Here is an 18,529-nt window from a genome sequence, read left to right on the forward strand (position 1 = left end):
CCTCAGCATTGAGACGTTATGTTTTCGAAGATGCCATGTGTTGCTCTTGTATAATCAGGGACAGCAAATGGATGCACTGCAGATTCACAAATCATTATTTAACTTGTATTCCAAATCCATTCTAGTTTGTGGTAGTGTTAATAATTTATCACATTTCCCCTCTTGCAGGCAATGTTTACTTATAGGAGGGGAGAAGGCAGGAAGTCAGGCATGCCCAGCAAGATCACACTGTAGAAAGACATACATACGGATGTGAGTCAGCATAAAAATTGATGCATCATTTCATGGAAGCCAGCAAGGAATGATACTGCATTAGAAAGACAGACACTGATCTCTGATAGAAAATAAGGTTTATTCTTAGTGTTTTAGCATCTTTTAGGACACAAAAATTCCTCAGTAGGAACTCTAGGTTCTGAATGTTGAGTGGCAGTTTCTTTGGCAGCTCTAAGGCTYCTGCTCTTTTATCTTTACACCATCCTCTAACAATGTTTGTAGCAGTGCCAAGAGCTAATACCAGGAACAGTGGCCTTCCTCAACAGAGCCATTGTACCTATCAAACAGGCTCTCACTCCTCTCAAGCTGCCTGTTGTCTTCACCATCAGGGAAGATACAGTAGTCACTTTTGTTCCCAGCATCATAAGAGCCAGAAGACAAACTTACTTCTACTGTTCCTCTTCGTGGTCCCCTGCGCTTCCTCTCCCCTTCTCTGAGCTTCCTATTCAACTTCATCCTTTCACCTCCTTCCATGTTAAGCAGATCATTCCTTACTCCTACTGCAATTGTTGCTTCCTCTGTTTCAGTTCTGAGAGTCCTCTATTCCTTATCTCTGACACTCCTCATTTCTCTCTTTCTTTTTCCCATCCTGTGTCTAATTCTGCTGAGTAGTTCTCTATGCTGCGTACTGCTACGTTTAATTCAAATAAATGGTCTGTTGCTGAGGTCTCATTTCTAGAACAAGACAGATGCAGGATTCCTTGGCCTGGCAATACGCTCCCAGAAACTGGGCTCTTCTCCATCCCTTGTTCTTTGATCAGTGGTATCAAACCCAGGCATGATCAATGGTATGTGTTTTCCTAGTCACTGCTTTTTTATTTCTTTTTAGTAAATTGCAAAACATGACAATAAATAGTGTCACACTGTATAGCAATATATACAAAAATGTGAGGCTCCGAAAACATGTATTTGGAAAACCAGAGGGGCAAGCAAACACTCAGGCGTACAGACTGCATTTCCCAGGAGAGGCACCAGTTTTCTTTGTCTCATCAATACCAGTGGGTCTGGGGAACCAAATGCCACAGAAACCCGGTGTTCCTTCTCTCCCACATCAAATAGCAAATAGTAGAAAATACGCTACATAGTCATATTAATGATGAAGGAGAAACTATGTGCCATGGATTAGCCCACTTGTGCTTTTCCGCAGCTCTATATTGCTACGCAGTCCCCATTGCTATGCTTTCTTTCAGTGCTGCCATGTCCCTGTTTAACCAAATGRAGGAATCTCAAAAATCTAGGCAATGTACCTGATTACCAAGCAAGAGATTTGGCTAGAAGCAGCAGACTGTGCTTGGATGCTTTTCTGTCAGTGTCTCCTTTACATGTCTCCTTTCTACCAGGTCTTTATACCTCCTTTACATCGTTTTTCTTCAGATCTAGCAATGACTTCCACCCCCAAAAAGATGAATGATGCCAACCTGATAAGACCACACTACAGCTCACAGAAATTTGATCACAAGCAACCTAAGAAAGTTCTACTTTCCCCAAYACCACATGCTTGCCCACAAGTCTAATAGAAAGAGGGGGGGAAAACTGCATACTAATTATGTCTGCTGACGGGCACAATGCTCTTCTTGCACCTGAGTAAATAGCAAACAGTTCTTTTCATCTGGACTGAAGCCCTTTCTCTTGGAAAGCTCAGCAGTATTGACCTATTAATAACAGCAAGTCATTTCAGCATGAAAGTTCTGTCTTCCTTTTCTCCCCTTTTCAGAAGTAGGCTGAATATCTGTACCTTACACGCTCCTTTCTCCAATTATTTCAGAGTCCTGGCTTTGATAACAACAGCATATCCTGTATTTTCCGTMTACACAGCTGCTAAGTTGCAGAGGCTGGTAAAGATCTTGTACATGGTTTATCATTTCTTTTCTGCAAGGGATTTCACTTGGCTCAAATTTCAGAAGTTGGAGAGAGATACCAAGTTCATCCTGTGCCCTGCACAGCAGTCAATATTTTTTTAATATGTATTTTTGCCATGTGTGGACCAACAGAATCTCTTTTGCTTAATGAGGCTTCTGGGCATTACCATAATAGAAGAAAAAAGTATCAGTCCAAGAGCAGAGGGTTCGTTATTAAAGTCTTGTAGAGATCATCACAGAGCTGTCATTCTGCTGTAGAACTGTCTGCCTCTTCTTTCCACGGTAGTTCAGGCGGTTGAACTCCTCCATAATCTCCAGCATAGTCTTTCCTTTGGTCTCTGGCATCACCAGGAAGACAAAGATAGCCATGGATAGACAGTATGCAAAGAAAATGATGAAAGAGAAACTACCAAGACCTTCCTATGGGAGAAGACACAGAAAGAAAAAAAAAATCATATAAATTGTTCTGCATCTCTTTCTTTTCCTATGATATGAAGTTTCTGGTTTTGTATTTACTAAAACACCTGGCCAAGGACTCAACTGATGTAAATCTTGCTTGATACACCTAGGGAATGGCACTGAATGTTAAACTGGGCTAATTCTCCTTTCTTGTTTTAGTCAAGAAATCTGTGTGCTCAGCAGAACTGAATGTCAGTGTTTGGCTATTCTGGGAAGTTCTGAGTTACGTTTCTGTTGCTCTCTCTGTCTGCTCTGTCCTTCTCAGTCAAAGCTGGAATGGGGAAGGGATGTTGTGTGTTAACTCTGCCCCTCGCACAGTCCCAAAACTGAAAGAGCTTAATTTTCCCTGCTGCTTACTAGAGCTGAGTAAGATATCTGGAAGAAGTATAGACTTGTCTGTTTTTCACATTATCCCTAAATGATGCACATACAACATAGGGAGAGAAGAGAAGGGAACCCCTCATGAGGTTCAAATGACTTCTACGTGTGTTGGAGCTCAAGTCACCCTTTTTGTGTTTGCCAGTCACTCTCTAAATGTGTGCAGAGTTGGTGGCATTTTGTGTTTTTGCTACATTTTGGCTAGAAATCTAGGTAAAGAGAAGGAAAGGCATCAGAACTGGGTGCAGTTAATTTGCAGAAAGTGCTGAAACAGAGAAAGAGGCAGGCTCTGGGTTCAAGATGGGCTTACCCCCTCCCCAGACTGAAACAAAACACCCTGCTTTGCTTACCGCAATAAAAGGGAACACAAGTCCAAGGAAGAAAAGTTGGATCCAGTTTGTAACACCATTTAAAACATAAGCAGCTGGTCTGTATGACTGAATAAATATTTCTGTGGGCAAGGGGCACATCACTCCAGCTGAAAAAAAATGTGGAGAAAAAATGAAAATGTAGAAATTTTGCAAGATGCTTCTATAACTGAATGTGTTATATTTCTTTGAAAGCTGATGGTTTTAGCGGCCCTGGAAATGTTTGAGGTGATGCTTGGGTTTGAGGGATGAAGGCATGTAGGAATGCATGTGAAGTGGAGTTTTACTTCCTACCATAGTCTAGGGTAGTCTACGAATAGGAACATCTACCCCATACTGATACAGGAGTATGGATTTGCACTGACTATGGAATGACTGTGCCTGGGATCTTTCCTAAAAGCTGCTGCGAAGAAGGAAGGGATGTATGAAACCATTCCAGTATAAAATACCAACCTGGCCCAATGCCAAAGCTCATGATGAAGATGAAGATGAGTGCAACAGAACAGTATGGTACCCAGGAGAAAGAATCCTGTGGTGGAAAACCACAAGCAAATAAAAACAGAAATTAAAAAGTTACTCATTCAGTTTGATTAGAAAGAGGGTCAGTCTTCATCACTCCTAAATATTTAAATGCTAAACATACATCTGTATCATCAATTTCCAAAAGCTTCACAAGGTGATAAGGYCTTATGATCATGGCTATATAAAGCTTTTGGCTTTAATCTGCATGTGTATGGCTGGAAACAAACTCCTGCCAAATAAAACTTCTGTTGCAGCTAAAAGGTGATATGGAGAGGGGGGCAACAGAAGTGGTATCAGCCATGCAATAAAACACAAAGATATGCCACTCTGCTCAAGTGCGTAAGTGGGGTCTTACCTGTAGTGAAAGCGTGACAGTGAGGAGCCCTAAAGCCAAGGACATAACAGCGTAGCTTTTCCATAGCAGCATCTTCCTCCCTGCACGCTCAATTAGGAAACCCTGAAACCAGGAGGACATGCTGTCAGCCCCAAAGGACAGGCCGTAAAGATGCTGGTGAGCTACTCCCATAGCTACTGTCACCAGAGGGATCTCTGGAGAGCTGGGGGCATGGGAGGGATAATGCTGGAAGGGAGAGCAAAGGCATCCGGGAGGCAGAGCAGGGCCACGAGCTGCAGGGAGGCTGGGAGGTGCAGGGCTGCAGGGAGCCCTGCCCGGGCAGAAGCACCCTGAGATGGCTCTCTGTAGGCAAGGAATAGTCAGGAGCCCGGGGAGAGGGAGAAGAGCAAGGTGGAAGTGCTTGCACTCTTAATTGGCATGAATCCTACAGCTGTGAGTCCTACAGCCAAGCAGACATGGGCACTGTCGTTTGTGCAGAAGGGAATGGGGACTCCCAAGGGTGTCTCAGGCTGTGTCATTAATTTGCTGCATGACTTTGGGGGAAAAGCTTTCCTGTTTTATAAACTGGATACAAATGCTCATGTTTGCAAAGTGCCTGGAGACATTTTTGTGTGAGCAGTGCAAAGTACTGCTGTGATTTTGTTGTATAAGTTTGATTCCTGACGCTTGATTTGCAGTAGTTTTTACAGACTGAGATGAAACCTGCATTATGGCTGAGAGGAGTTCTGCTGAAAAGCCACTTACACAGAGAACTGTGGTGAAGATCTCTGTGATCCCAACTCCCAGGGAGACATAGYGGGTTTCAGCTGGGGGGATTCCAGCCTTTATGAAGACATCGTATGCATAAAAGTAAACCTGGAAAGAACAGGAATGTGTGAAGGTTGCACTCATGTAGTCATTTTTACACTAGCTTTGCCCTCTGTTGCCAGAATATAATTAATGAAGCCTTAACAAAAGAGAAAATCTCCTTGATCTCAGTAGCTAATCCTCAATGTCTTCATGAAGCTCAGTTATGCAAAGAGCTTTTTCCAGCAGCTTTCTCTTTAGCTCAGTAACAAATACAGCCCCCCCTTTTTTTAGCACTAGTCTCTGAGTTATGTTACAGGTTAYAAATTTATCTGATGCTCTTTCACATGTTTTAGCATCTCATATATTTGTTTAGGATGAGTAGCATAGGGAGATAAGACAGCACTTATTAAGCAAATGATTTAAATAATCTTTCTACATCATCTTTAAAATTTTACAGTGATTTTGATAGTCTTTATTTTTCCAGGCATAAGTACTCCTAAAGCATAAGAAATGCCACTGTGAATATGCTAAATTTCTACTTGTCCTTCTTGACATAATACTCCTGCACCAGCAGGGGTAGAAAGAAGTTTTATAGATCTTCAAATCTTTCTGAATTGGTAACAATAATTTGGAATTTTAAACTTTTATGCTTTTAGTGTAAGCTCATTTTATACAATAACTATTCCAATGCTCAAACTGTTTGTCTACATACATATATATGGAGTTTTTTCCAGAGAAAAAGGTATACTAGAGATCATATATCAGTAACTGACAAATGCATTCCTAGGATGTTTTAATTCTCTTCAGACCAGGCAATGTAAACTGAGAAAATGCAAAGTTAAAGAATATTTAGAGAAATCAAAGCAGTAAGAGTATGGAAATGCACTGTCAGTATACACAGCAAACGTAGCTGAGTTTGCAGTGAAATGCCAGCTGATCTCAAACAGTGCATTTTGGAGTTTGGAGTCTCAGAGGAGGTTCCGCTGTTCTTTACAGAGATTGCAGAGCTTACTTTTTGCCAAGAAACTGTAAGCAGTCTAGAAAGCAGAGAAAAATCGTGCACGTACCACGTTGACTCCAATTAACTGCATACATGAGCAGATAAGGAAGAGAGTGATGAGCTGCCAGCGGACAGATTTGTCCCGAAAAAGATCACAAACGCTCTTAGCTTTCTTCCCATTGATGGCTTTTTGCTCTGCCATCATGTCATCCATTTCAGCTGTATGGTCACCATCTCCCCAGAGCTGCTTCACAGCTGAAGGAGAGAGAGAGGGGTTGGGGAGGGAGAGATGATCTCTAGCCCAAGCATACTAGCCCAGACACTAGTTCAGAGGATGACCTCCTGCCTTGAGTATGTGTCTCATTCGAGGTCCAGACTCCTTCCTTTTTCCTCCCAAGAGGTTCAACATAAGCTTCAATGTAGACCTCTGGTCCTCTTCATTCCTGTCTATTTGTATCCATAAATCTTAATCACAACGTCACCATTGGCCAATAGCGCCTTGTGGTGTTTCAATGAAAATCCAATCTAAATTCTTAATAATGCTTCCTCGAGTCCTCTGCTGCTAAAGGTGTAGTACTAGTGTGCACGCCAAAATACAAACAGGGAAAAGTGTTTCCTACAATAAAAAGTAGGTCTGCTTCCAGAAAGTTCTCTCTCTTTATACTTGAAAAAGCCACAAGAGCTATTTCTCTGTTTATATTACKGGTTGCCATTAGAATTACTGAAGAACTGGAATGCTTACAGATATGGCATGGCCCTAAAGAGCATCCCTTTCTTASCAACAGCAGAATATACTGCATCCATGCCCTAGTTGCTCGAGGCAGAAACTGTACTGAGGAAAAATGCAAGCTCTGCGTGATCATGTCCCCTAGATGATCCTGGCAGAAGATAAGGGAAAGACTAGTGCCAAAGGAACATGAATATTGAAACAGAAGAGGCCTTCTCTAATTAAAGCTGAAGGTGGTTCAGAGCTAAAAGACCAGGATTTCCTAACCGTACATCTCTTCTGGGCTTATGCAGGGCTTTGTATTTTCCAGTTTCTGCTGAAATGAGWGCTATGTGGCCCATTTCCTTACCTTTGATGCACCCTTCTTTGTCCTTTTTGTCAATGAGCAGGTAGCGAGGGGAGTCTGGGAAGAACGGGAGGGTGAGAAGCTGAATGAGGGCAGGGACCACGTTGGCTGCCATGAGAATAGGCCAGAGAGCGTCTACTCCAAGAACTTCTCTGAAACAAAACCAGCAGATAGGAGAAGCTGACAAACCATAAGCGCTGGCTGTGTGAGGACATACAAACACAAGGTGGTCCTTCAGCCCTGCTGCATGTGTCCTGGCAGCTGTCACCTGTGAGTCTCYGGCATTTCTCAGCCCAGGAAGTTGAAAATCTCAAAGGGAGGCTAAAACAAGCAAAGAGTGCTGTTGTCTGTAACACAGAATTTATACCGTATTCACCTGCTGCTCAGTGATGAGTGCAGATCACTGTGATGTAGCAAGCTAATTCCATCCTCCAGTAATAACTAAAGGCCCAACAGAGAACAACAAGTGTCATGACACTAGTGCTAAAGAAAGAACCCGAAGTGGCTGATATGTCTGCTTCTGATCCAAAACTTCTCAAGTTACAACGAGCACAGGATCCAGGGGTGAGCAGCCTAGCACTCACTGACCTGAATAGCAGCTGCTAGGTCTGTTGCAACTTTATGTACGCTGTAGCAGGAATGAAATGTCCCCTGGGAAAAGAAGGGACCGTAGAGTGGGGGAGCTTTGGCACAGGGCAGGCAGAAGGAGCGTATGCTGAGGGGAATTAATCCACCAGATGGTGTTGTGTTTGCCTGTGTGTTTAATGAGTGAGCATGCGAGTTTGTGTTTTCAAGAAAGTTTGGATAAATTTGACATTCTCCATTTCCTCTAAAAAGTAAAAAGCAAAATTCAGTTCTTACAAAAGCTGATTGACTTCAAACCCATTGAATCTAGTGAAAAGATTTTCATTATCTTTATTTTGTTCTACCTTTTCTAGGAAGCGATTACAGGTCTTCAGGACTAAAGATTTCATATAATTTCTGTCTCTCGTTCAGCTAAGCCAAGAATTTAGGTTTAGCTGATTCAGTCTGCGTGGTAGAGAACTCTGAAAACGTGTCTGAAAAACGCTGCTGAGTTGCCTATCCATAGGCTTGAATTGACATAGGTGTGTATGTTAATAAGAGGAGAACTTAGGTCTCAGACCTCTTACCTGAGACCCAGAGTAAATCCTACAAACTTTCCAAAGGCGATGGCAGTGGAAGCTGTTGTGGCAATCACCCCGCGCAGCTTCTGTGGGGCACATTCCCCAGCGTACATGATGTGGATACTTAAAGCTAAACCTGCAGTGACAAATGAGCATTAGACAGGGCGGTTCTAACTCCCATCAAGTCCATGTGGGCAAAGCTGGTCCCATCTCCTGTGCAGCGGTTCCTTCAGATGTTGGTTGAAAGAAAGAGGCATGGCTAGTGTTTTGGATGAGACCATTATGGGCAAAACATATAGGTTAGGCTATAAGGTACTTTTTCAACAGTGCTGATTATTTGGCTGTCTGACGTGAAGCATGTTCCCCTGGCAAATCTATCCTTCACCAGGCTGGCCATCTCTTTAAAATAAAATCTATACCCACTTATACAGGATTGCTATTGCTTTCTTAAATCTCAAATTTTAAATTTTAGTCTATACTCAGGATCCTGTGTGCTCTATTTTGTACTTGACACGAAGTTAACACAGTCACACTATATATTCTGTTCATTCAGTGAATTAATCAATTTTTAACCTCACAAAAAATCTTAATGTTTTTGGTTTTGTTTTTGTTGAGCCAATGGCTCAGAGATCAAAAATGCTGTCAGGATATAACCTTTTGAGGAAAGGAAATTAGAACTGCTTAGTTTGAAAATCATTCCCTGTGTGTTGTAAAGAAGGTAATATCGGTCAGAGCAGCAGCAGCAGAAACAACAAAAGTAGCTTTCTATTGAGTGAGCATACTCCCTGTAAATTGAATGTTTTCAAATTTTCACAAGTTGGAAATGCTTTCTGTATAAATTGTATGTAAAGATTAAGAAAAAGAAATGGAGATGTCGTACATGATTAATTTAAGTATACTTATGTTTTCTCATTTAGTTATAAATGCATTCAGCAATACATTTCAGGCATTCTGCAGGATTTAGTAAAAATCTGTGATCCATATATTCAGTCTGTTAAATCCTCATGAACCTCGGTCACTACTCTCCCAAGGATATAATACTATATAGGGGTATACAAATTTACCTCCGCAGACTCCAGAAAACATTCTTCCAATGATGATCATCTCAAAGGATCCGGACAGTCGGCTGAGTCCCATCAGAGCTGCGCTCAACAGAGCAGGGATATTGGTGAGCAGCATAGCCTTCTTCCTGTAGTTCGTGTTARATTAATGTGAGCGTAAACACGGTCCGTGTGTCATTGACTTCCTGACAGAAAAGGCACGAATCGTACAATAGTTGAAGTCTGTGCCAGGTTCTTGGTTCAGCCACAGTGAAACAGAGGGGGAACGGGAATGGGGAAAGTCTGCTGTGAACTGAAAAGCTAGTTGGAGCTTTTGATGCCTCCAGTACCACTCGCATGTGCTCTATTGGAACCGTTAACTACACTGAAGTACAAGCTTGGGAAACTGTTGTCTGTGAAATTCACTTTAAAATGCATRTAATCATCAAATTGTTTCTCTGGACTGTATTCCCTTTGGAATTTACAAGGATCAGGGTATGATTTTCTTTCTGATCTTTGCCAGTCTTCTGTTTCTTCATCTTTCACCTGAAGCAGCTCTGGGTTACTGACTTTACAACCAGTGTTTCTCCCAAGGCACAGGTCACTTGTTTTTGGAGGTGCAGAAGGACTAATGTGATGGGTATTCCTACCTTCCAAATCTGATTAACAAATATCCAGCAAACATGGATCCCAGAAGCCCACCGATGCTGTGAACGGACACAATAAAGGACCACATCAAAGTAATTATCTTTTCACTGGGAGAAGAGCCATATCTTTTCAGCCAGGTCTCATGGATGAAACTTTTGATGTACTTTGAAAGAAAAACAGAAACCAATGGACTCAGTCAACATATTTTCTCATAATTACACTCTTTTAARACTTTTCTTACTTACTTACTTGTCCTATTTAATACATTTCTATCCACACCATCGTTGAAATCTTAGCTCCAGTGAAATCAAAAGAAATTTTGCCACTTGCATTCCTGGAGTCAATGTTTTAATAACAAGATACAGTAGACCGCAGTAAATGTCAATATTAAATATCAATTTTGAGTGTCATTAAGTGAGTGGCAACTTGATCTTCTGTTTATCTATGAAACCCTGATTGTTTTGCTACCTGATCTTCCCCTCCATTCCCACTTGTCCATCTATCTTGCCCACCTGCTGCATCCTGTCTGATGCCTTGGGTGAAATGCAGGCTTCCCTGGGCAGAACTTCAGTTGATTTTTGTGAGGTCAGGATTTGCCCCTTGATGTGGACCRTTCTGGGGTCTGTCTGACCTACTGTTCATAACATCACGGGCTCCTCATTCTTGATGACAGTCCCAAAAGCTGTGATAAGCTCACTAATGTCCGTGGCACCAGGTCACCACTGTAATGGCAGGCACATCCCTTAATTTTCCTTTTCCTCTTGTGGGTATCAGTGCTGCCCTCAGCTTTAGGGCAGTAGCCCACTGCTGCCCTTTCTTGCCTTGCAGATAGTCACTCAGACCTAGAGTGTGTAGCCAAGGACATGGTATGAAGGATTCCCTGAGTTTGGAAAAGAGGAGGATGTCTTGCCAACAATATAGCTTAGTAATGGGAAAGTAACTGACTTTCTAGATAATCCTCATTCTCCCCTTTCCCAATTTCATGACACCAGGCAGAGAGAAGTTAAAAACTAATGAAACACAAAGTGATAGGAGTGACTCTGAGAACCAAGAAAGCACAAAGAGTTAGTACTGAGAGCAGAAGCCAAAAGCTTTCTGAGTATAAATAGAAGCAGAGATATGGGAAGACATTGAAATCCATGCTGGGARCTTGTTTTCTGAGCTGTCCACGCTTACCTCAGCAGGAGAATTGATAATGGAGATCTGTAACCCATATTGGAAAGTTCCACCAATGCCCAGGACAAAAGCCAGGAGGAAGAGGTTGTAGCTCATTTTCTGTCAGAAAGAAACAACAGCAAATAGAGRTAGGGCAGATATTCAAATATGTCCCAAACTGTCCTGTTTTTCCTGCGGGAGCTCTTACCACTTGAGCAACACCACACATCTGCATCATCCAGGACTGAGGAGCCAGTGCATGAGGTGCAGCTGCTAAAGCGCAGAACAGAAATAGATTAGTGGAGAGACAAARCTTGTTGCTGTCTCCCAGAGCCCAGTGATACACTGCAGTGCTTCTTTCTTTGGCTTTGGGCACCTTAACATGTGCTATACCAGGTCACTAGCCCTGGGAGCATGGTGCARTGTGCAAGCATCATGTGTGCCTTTCCCATCTGTTTATCCTTCTCCTCCTTCTTGCCCATTTGTTGTCTCACTTAACTGTGTATTTTGCACTGTGACTTGGCTGAGACTAGGTAAACATTTGGGATTTGAAGGGCATTCCTGGTTTCATAGTTCATTCGCCCTTTCTTAGAAGCTGTGTCTCACAGGAGACTAAAAAATACCCCAAATATAGTTCTGCCAGACATTTACACTGCATCCCTCCCATTGCCAGGGCTCYTTGCTTGTTGCTCAGTGTCCTAGTGATACTCCATCCTGCAATGATGACAGGATGCTGCACTTTTATCTTTAGAACATTGTCCAAAGCAATGCTGAGCAATGACTGGCAAATATTTACAAGCTGGTTTCTAATCAGATGAATGCTATTGTTTGAAAACTGAATGGGCACCAAATTCATCCATGTTGTAACATTGCTGATCTCAAAAGAGTCATCTCTGAATGAATTTGGTATTTGGTACATTCATATAGTAAATGATGATTAGCTCCTGTTCATCAAAGCACTAGGAAGAAATGAGATTTWCAGTCTCTACTGTTAGCTATCCCCTGCTATCCTTTACGCTACAAAAGATGGCACACTTCAGCAGGAAACTTAGCATCAGCAACTAGATGAGTAAGCCTCGATCTAAATACAAAATTTATTTTGTACCTGCAGCAAATTTCTTACCCTGTACTAGAATATCTGTACTATACTGTACGACTCTCTACTATGATACTGTCATTGATTTTTCTTTTGCACCTCTTGGGTGACTTTTCCAGTCTAATAGATTTTAAATTCAGGAAGATTTTTTTGCTTAATATTCATTTTAAAATTTGTTTTAAAAAATCTTTGTTTTATTCTTTCTGGGTATCTTTCCCTATACTTCCCTAGGCAGAAAAGCTTATTTTTCATCTTTTGGTGTTTACATCTTTCAGCTACTTCATAACTCCTCTAAATTTTTTAATTTTAATTTATTTTTTAGCTTTTCCTCCATTTAGCAAATCATGCAACCCCCCCTTTTTTTTTGCTCTGCTCTGACCTCCCATGATTTGTCTTCCTCCGTCGTGTATCAAAAATTAAATATAAAAGTGGCCTTCAGTCCATTTTCACTGCTTTGTAAAAATAATTCTCTGTGAAATATTTGATATCTTTCTTACACCTCTTACTATTTGACCTCTTATTATTATTAYTAATGACATTTAATTCAGATGATTGATTTTTCCTTGTCTACCAAATTTATGCAACAGATCTTTTAGAATATCAGAAAAGAGAAAAAATATGTACTGCAAAAACTCTATTTGGGGGAGAAAAAAGAGAAATGWATACCAGCTTGCACGGAAAGGCAGGCGTCTCAGCTTGCAGGCTAGGTCTTTCATGACGCTTTCTTTGGATACTTTGGAAAAAGTCACTCTATATATAGAGAAACAGGGGCCTGAGATAATATTTCAACACGTCATTTTATTTTCTCTCAGTGTTCACACTCTCATTGGTTTGTCATGAGGTTCTTGCTGTTCGGTTTGTCATTATTATGTTGGTTACTGATGAAACTGCGGGTGATTTTGGTTGGTTGTACATTTATGCCAGGTCACTGGGGAAGAGAAGTTGTTAGAGACAGCCAACAGACAGTAAGAGCTGCAGAAAATGAGGAAAGGACAATAAAAAGGGCCCCGATGGAARCCGAAGTCCAAGGCCTGGTGCATACTAGTGTGATCTGGCTTAGACGACATGAGTTGGTAATCAGTCATCACATTAAAAAAAAAAAAAAAAGTACCTGACTGTTAAACTTTGAGTCTCAATACAGTAAATGCTCCCATGGCTAAAACTGAGCATAAGAGAGGCAAGAGATGATGAAATGTTCTTCAACTTAAAAAATACTGTTATTACAGACTTACTTCTTTCTGGAGAACTGCTATTCTGTTCACACAATATCCTGGTATTCTTGAAATAGCTGAAAGGGAGATGGCTGTGTGGTAAACAGGAAAAACTGGCAACTGAGTAGCTCACCAGAGGAAATGGCTGTAACTAAAAGAAAAATTAGATATTCCCCTTAAACATAAATCAAAGAAATGTATTTAATATACACTGACTATTCATGGAAATGTTGTAGAATGGAGCAGTAAATAAAACTGTGCTTCAAAGGTGAGAAGACCTCTATTCTAAAGCTCTGTGGATGTAAGACCATAAATGACCACATTAAGAAAATTTCACAACTTGTTTGTCACAGAAGCTGGTGTGCTCAGGTCTGCCTGCACGGAGGCTCCTGGCTTCTTTCTTGCCTCCCTAAATCTGAAGCCTTCTGAAGCCTGAAACTTCCTTAGAAAGCTGGCGAATGCTGGCTGAGCCCGTGCATTCGGCTCTCGCGTTAYGGGGTCAGGGGACACTTCAAGTGTAATGGCCATTGCCTGAAAGCTCACGTCTGCATCCCTATAATATAGGATAGGCGCTGGGGAAGATGAGTGTCATTGTTACACCCTGATTGTAAAATAAATAAATTGTATCTTTACTTTTATCCAGAATTCTCAAAATGGCCTCTGTCTGGCAGTCACCAGGGTGTTTCTGTTAAGAGGCTTTTACAAGTTGGGCAAGTAGTTTAAGGGACAAGTAGCTCTCTGAGTGAGCAGCTGTACTTGGTAGTTCACCAGGCTAGATTCTGTGCATCTTCAGTGTCTGGAATAATCCCAGCTGGTGAGACTGGGATTGAGCTATTGGGTGAGCTGTGCTGGAAGTGAGAGGTGGCTTGTGCAAGTTAGGTAGTTAGTTTAAGGGACTGGTAAATAATAATACGAACTATGAGTCTCTGAAAATCACCTTTCTTTTTGTTTTTGTGCCTAATAGTTCATATGGTAAGAGAACTGACATAAAGAAGTGACTTTTTTTTTTGGGGGGGGGGGGTTATGAAGATATTTTAATTCTGTAACAATTAACCAGCTTGTTAAATGCTTCAATTAAAATATAACTGGTTAGATCAATTAAAATGTAACCACTGTCTCTGTTTAATCAGTCCCAAAGACACTCGATTTCAGGCCATAGAGAAAATGCTGGAAGCTGGAATTAGTGTTTTCTGACACATATGCAGTTGCAGGACAGGTCTGATACTCAGAAAGTGAATTGAACATGTGTATGATTTCTGAACAGGCAAGTTTCATGCTGCCAGCTGCAGCAGGTCTGCATCCTTCCGGGACCCTGGGAAAAGTACAAAAATGATGACTCCCAGGAGCAGCCACAGAGGCGGCCAAGATAAGGATCTCTGAATGTTTGAGAACTTCTCCCCACTTCAGTTGACTTTTCTCTGTGCTGTCTGGCAGCTTGTGCCAGCCCTCTCCCTCTACCCAGACAATCTCTTCAACCCTGCTTCCTATCCTGAATCTTCTCTACTGCCTTGTCTTCATCGATTCACTTCTGTCTCCCATCCTCRCCAAAGGAGCTACAGAATACTTTTGGTACCCTTGTGATGGGACTGGCACTTTTTGCTTTGCCCTATGTTTTATTCTTTCCATCTGCCCCTTACTGCTCTCTCCAAGTGTTTCTACAGTTCCCAGCTCCATGGAGCCTTGCTCTTGATTGTGTAGTCTCAAAGTCTCAAAGTTGTCCAAGAGCAAAGATGCCTACAGTGGCCCATGTATGCATGTGAACAGCTTCTAAAATAGCACCAATCACAAATTTACAAAAGTTCAGATTTCTTTTTCCTATGTTATATACCTTAAGTAGTGAAAGCTAGTTCTTGTGCAGACTCTTCTTCTGAGAAACTGATCTGCCTCTCCACTCATGCACAGCATGACAGTAATACAATCTGGAAATGTTATCTTTATGTTCATTTTATTCAAAATTATTGTATTTAAAAAAATATTTACTTAAAAATATACAGAAAGAAATTTATTTAACTACTTATTTTGCCAGTGTACCATGTTCTTCTTTGCTACATCCTTCAGCAGTGCTGTGAGTTTTGTACCAACAAAATCAAAAGAAAAGACATGTCTTGGTTATGGTTATGAGAAGAAACTGSAGGAAACTTCACAGGTCAGCCCAGTGTCTCTGAAAGGCAACATTAAATGTTCTGTACTAGATTGGCTAAAAAGAATCGGTATCACACCTGGATCTTTTGCAATATGCTCTTTGGAGACAACTGGGAACATGTTGCAGAGAGGCACTTTCTACTGTGATCTAAATCTGCACATCTAAAATAAGCTGCTGGCATAAGGACATACACTGTTTTGGTACGCAGTCAGCAAGACATGCTTCTGGGAACGTTGCTGTTTACACTTTATGTACTTTAAGGAAAACAGATTTACTTGGAATACCTCTGACCACAGCATTTGAAATTCCGTGCCTAGGAACTACTGTGAAAAGCCTTTTAAAACACCTTAAGAAGAGAAATCCACAGCAAATGCTTTTGTGTCTTTGTTCTCTGCTCCATGTTATAGATAGGAGACAGCGGTGGCAGGTGAAGGAGGAGCCCATGCGTGTCCTAGACTGCAGATCTGGAATTCCAATGCATTGGTACCTTGGCACTCACAAGTTAATGATTCAAAGTTGGACCACACTCATAACTGCAGGAACGAGGAGCCACGCTGAAAACCATGCAGCATTCAGAAAAAATATTCTTTTGAAATTGGAGCAGTGTGCTGTCCCTGTGAGCCCTCACTCTCCTCAAATAGCCCGGAGCAATGAAATGGTAAAAATTGGCACCAAAAGCACTAAGTAATTAGCTGAAACAGCCTGGGGGAAGGAGAGCTGTGGGTTCACACTCATCTGCTGCCTGCCTGCAGGTGTATTTGTATGTCCCTAAGATACAGTATAAGCATTTCCTTAGCTTTTTGAGGCATGGATCAGTGTGCAACAGCCTGATGGATACATTAGAGATAACAGAAGATAGAAAGACAGCATTACTTCAGCCTTCAAAGTAGAAACTGTTTTAAGGAACCTGTCACAGTGGGGGACTCGAGCAGTGCTTCAGTGGTATGGGCCAAGTAGCCTGACTTTGGGTCATTTCAGTGGCAGCCTCACAGACTGCAAGAGCAGTCCTTTGGTCGAACAAGTCCACTTTGTGCAGCTTACCTAGAGCCAAAGATTGTCACTGGAAAATGACCTGAAACTGGGACAATTTGTAAATTAACAATGATGAACAGTGGTCTGCTGCTGCTGGCTCTTTTGTGTGCCAGGATGGTTGGGGGTAGAGAAGGGCGCAGGGGGCAGCTAGAAGTTAGATGGACAGAAAGCAGCTAGTTTCAGCTACAGCCCCTTGAAGGTCCTTCTGTCCGTGATGTAAGATGAAGCTGCCTGTTCCAGCCTCACTTGYGCAGGGTGAAGGTGATAGAGGATCAGAAGCCGTGACTGGCTTTTGGTAGCCTTCCTCCCTGTACATCTAGCCTTAGCAGAGCCCAGGTCCACCATGGGTGTCAGTCCCTACAGAATATATCAGCAGTGTCCATGAAAGCCGTACAAACAGGACTAGAGGATTACGAGTGCTTTACAACATAGCGCTAGGTGGCAACAAACAAGCCATGAAGAAAACCAGTCCGGAATAAATAGTCCCAAAAACAATGCCCAAAAGTCAGTTGTATAATAAGCCACTTAGCAAGTACTAAAAGCTTTTCTTCCTAATCCTTCTGTCACATGTTTTTATAGCTGAAAATAATTAACTRCTCAATATTGCTCAACAAGTAGGAGTTTATTTGAAATCACTTGTTAACAGAAACAACAGGAGCACTGAGACAAGCTACTGAGAATTTCATCTGGTGTCTGAAAACACAACTTAAWCGTATTAATTTTAGTGTTTGAGAGTCCAGATTTAGGGCAAAGAAAGAAAGATTTCTGAGGTGGGAATTACTGTTTGGATGGAGGAGTAATATAGAAGAAATTTGCTAAAGCAATACACGATGTTATTTAAAGATAAGACAAGAAGGCATCAGTCTGTCACTCTTTAATAAGGATTCTAATATATATATATATATGTTACTTAGTTCTAAAAACTGAAAACAGATTGTTAAACTTTTGTTGGGATTTATCCATTGAAATATATCACAAATCTCTTTTCCATAAGCAGCAACACAACTGTGACAGCACAAAGTTCTGTATGTGCAAAGATCTGGTGGGCTGTGACCTCCTGACAGGCTGATAAATTTAGGCTGCTAACTGTGGATCCTATAGTGACTGCATGCATTTATCCATAACAACTTTTTAATTTGAGAGTGAGAAGAGGGATTTTTCATGTAGTTTTTTAAAATTAAGGCCCTTCTTAAAAACTAAGCATTTGGGAGCAAATTTCAAATTTGGATGTCTAAATCTAGGATCTTAAATCAGAATTTAGCTACTCAGCAGCATAGCCTTTCAAGATTGGTAAGCGGCAGACACTTCACATTTCAATTCACTGAATCCTGCTTTTGAGCAGTGGGAAAATTCTCAGCCTGTGTAGCAAGAAAATAAATGCTTTATGAAATGTAACAGAAGTCAGCAGATGAAAAAGTGGCTCACAAGCATTTATAATACCTTCTACTGATGTCTTGGTGGAAAATGATCATCTTCCATGCCTGTCTGTATCATGCTGCCGCCAGGTGTTTCTCTGGTAGCCTGATTTGCCTGTTTGAAATTATTTCAAATGGACCATTGTGTCRCACATGACCTGTTTTTTAGAAGAAACTTCCAAATGATTTGTCAGGAAGCAAGTCACTGAAAATATCCCCAGGAGCTGGCAAAGGATGGACAAGTCAGTGTTAGCCTTTCAGGCAGGCAGGAGGAACAGGKAGGGGCTTGGGAAAAGTTCAACAAATCAAGTAAACATGTAATGTGAAGCCAGAGTAATGTATTCTATATATTACTATATAGTAATATATATTATAGACACATAAATAGAATATGTGTATTCTATATATTACTACATATATTACTATATAGAGTAATATATATAACAACTTAGAAGTAATATATTCTYATTAATCCTACTCATCTCTTTGTGCCCGTGAGAGAAAATATAACCACTGCTAAACTCACTCCGGATACCACCCTCCTTTCTTCCTCTTCACAGGTATTCTR

At 41.3% G+C, this 18,529-nt stretch overlaps 1 protein-coding gene across 1 annotated transcript; it reads right to left on the minus strand.

The window, feature by feature from the left end:
* Nucleotides 1–2,345: 2,345 nt before the first annotated feature.
* LOC146595398 (solute carrier family 2, facilitated glucose transporter member 11-like) lies at nucleotides 2,346–11,181 on the minus strand. Its single transcript, XM_085305864.1, has 11 exons — nucleotides 11,086–11,181; nucleotides 9,912–10,072; nucleotides 9,286–9,410; nucleotides 8,228–8,357; nucleotides 7,080–7,228; nucleotides 6,071–6,258; nucleotides 4,959–5,069; nucleotides 4,215–4,316; nucleotides 3,791–3,866; nucleotides 3,320–3,447; nucleotides 2,346–2,552 (listed from the first exon to the last, which is right to left on the minus strand). Exons 1-11 carry the CDS (start codon nucleotides 11,179–11,181, stop codon nucleotides 2,346–2,348), a joined length of 1,473 nt encoding a protein of 490 aa, XP_085161990.1.
* Between the last annotated feature and the right edge of the window lie 7,348 nt (nucleotides 11,182–18,529).

Source organism: Rhea americana, unplaced genomic scaffold, assembly GCF_003343005.1.
Source record: "Rhea americana isolate MKP2758 unplaced genomic scaffold, rheAme1 scaffold_227, whole genome shotgun sequence".
NCBI lineage: Eukaryota > Metazoa > Chordata > Aves > Rheiformes > Rheidae > Rhea > Rhea americana.